We start from the raw sequence: 2,274 nt of genomic DNA, 5'->3' as shown, positions 1-2,274 counted from the left end.
CAATAAAGCATATTGTTTCGCCCTGAACTATTATAACGTCAAGGCAAGCGATCGATAATCAATATAAAAAACGTCCCATAAAGTTTCTTTCCAGTCATTTGGGAACGTTGACACTCAGCCAACCAAATCACCTAGCCATTACGTCTCTTATAGCAAGCATAAGCTGCTAAGCGCCAACTCTAACACAGAATCCCGACTGGTATGAGAGTCTGTACATACCTGATCTTACGTCACATCAATAGCTGTATCTGCATGGACAACAAGGAATTATGGGTCCAATAAGTTCGGAGCCAAGGCGGAAATGAAAAACACTTACAATAAAGAGATACGTACTGCAAATAATGTTACATGTGTCCGTTCCTCTATGATTAATATTGTGTTAGGCGAACGTCTGTATGTCTGGTGTCTGAACTGTCACGTTTTGCCACGGCGCTCTTTGCAGACTTACCCGTAGTTGCACATGGGATGAACATTTGAAGGATGGTTTCCCGGAATGCTGCACTGAGGATAATGTAGAAGATGAAGTTGGTGAAGTTGCTGAGCAGTTCACAAACATTTCCAACTCTGCCAACGAGGAAGAACAGGAAGTGCTCTCGGGCGAAGATGCGATAGTCATCATTGAAGTTGTTGATGATCGAGTTGGTGTTGGTAGGCAGAGCGAGGATGACGTAGACAACGGTGGACGCCATGATGGTAGTCGTCGTCTGCATCTCTCTCTTCTGCGCATCTCCAGACTTCTCACTGGTCTCCATGGATTGTCTCCTCTTGGTGTGACGTCGAAGTGATATCACAATCAGAAGGTTGAAGACAAGGCAAGCAAAAAGCATGAAATACACAAAAATGAATTTACTCGCCTTGCTGGAGTTTTCAAATTGAGCTTTATCATTGAGATACATTGACGTATGCTGGAACCTATAGACTGTGGTGTTGTCGGCCGCCATGTAAGATGTGACGATATATTTCATGGGACTGAAAATATGTGCGGCGAAGCCAGCCGCCATTATCAGTGCGCAGACGACACCAGGGTTTTTCACAAGACGCATACTTTTGGCTTGTAGAGGAAACGTTACAGCAATGAATCTCTCAGCTGACACCAAGCACGTGTAACAGAACCCAGCTCTTCTGAGAGCCACAGAGGCGTAGTTGGAGACGTAGAGGCCGTAGATGAGGTAGATGCGTCTTGTCATGGCTTTGTCTCCGTACGCCAAGTCCATGATATTGGCAATGATGACAGTGGTGAGGAAGAGGACCTCGGAAATGCACAGAGCCAGCAGGATGGTGCTTGTCGGGCTTCTCATCCGTTTCTGACAGAACACGACGACGTTGCAGATGTTGGTGGCGAGAGCAATAACAGTCAGGGGGAATTGGATGTATCCCGTCACAGTGAGAAAGGATTTGTAGGTAGCCTCTGTCACACTGCCAGAATGGATCAAAGCCAAAGACGGGGCTGGACTGGATTGATCTACTTCCTCGATTGCAGTGTTGTTACCGTTGTCGTTCATAGTTTTGTTGTTGACGATGCTGTCTCTGACATCCAGGTCGGTCACATTATATCTTGTGTCTGGAGTCATATCTGTGATGTCACGCACTGTTGTCATATCTGTGGTGTCACGCACTGTTGACGTTGATGTTGATGCCGACTCCTTTGCCGTCGATGATACAGTTTTCATAACCATCACAGCATACAACCATTTCAGCTCCATATTCAAAATCCTGTATAACAGTTTGCTATAGACACGTCGTATCCAACACGTCTTGCGTCCACAAATGTTGACAATACGACTATCTTCGAACTACCCTCTTTTAATGAATCTGTCCATAGACCTAGAATTACCATACACCTCTGATCCAGTCTCTTGTGTGTATGGTTGAAGCAAAGGAATATAATAATGTCAGCACGCCCAGCATTTATATGATATGGCCAATCAGTGTTGATGGCTTTGTTTGTTTTGTTATTAAGACGCGGCAAATCGTGGGATTTATCTGAACAGAAAGGGAAACAGTGTTTGCCTTTCGTACCTCATTAATCACCGGTCATGATTGATACCCTGAGGGTTCGGTTGTTGGTGTTGAACCAGAAACCTTCAGGATAATGAATATAATCTGCGTCCTTAATGAGGGCTCACGTGGGTAATAATGGTGATAAATGAATAACAAACAAGAAGGCCGATGTGTAACATGACAATGAGTGAGTGAGTGAGTATGGTTTTACGCCGCTTTTAGCAATATTCCAACAATATCACGGCGGGGGACACCAGAAATGGGCTTCACACA

General features: G+C 44.8%; 1 protein-coding gene across 1 annotated transcript; it reads right to left on the bottom strand.

Moving 5' to 3' along the window:
* Positions 1 to 225: 225 nt before the first annotated feature.
* On the bottom strand, positions 226 to 1,703 carry LOC139446268 (sex peptide receptor-related protein 2-like). The gene is made up of 2 exons (XM_071227620.1): positions 449 to 1,703; positions 226 to 248 (listed from the first exon to the last, which is right to left on the bottom strand). The coding sequence occupies exons 1-2, from the start codon at positions 1,701 to 1,703 to the stop codon at positions 226 to 228; spliced, it is 1,278 nt and encodes a 425-aa protein (XP_071083721.1).
* Between the last annotated feature and the right edge of the window lie 571 nt (positions 1,704 to 2,274).

This window comes from Haliotis cracherodii, unplaced genomic scaffold (genome assembly GCF_022045235.1).
Source record: "Haliotis cracherodii isolate W230 unplaced genomic scaffold, xgHalCrac1.p SCAF_6, whole genome shotgun sequence".
In the NCBI taxonomy this organism is placed as follows: domain Eukaryota; kingdom Metazoa; phylum Mollusca; class Gastropoda; order Lepetellida; family Haliotidae; genus Haliotis; species Haliotis cracherodii.
Note: the sequence above shows the minus strand (reverse complement) of the source record. Positions and strands in the feature narration are given on the sequence as shown.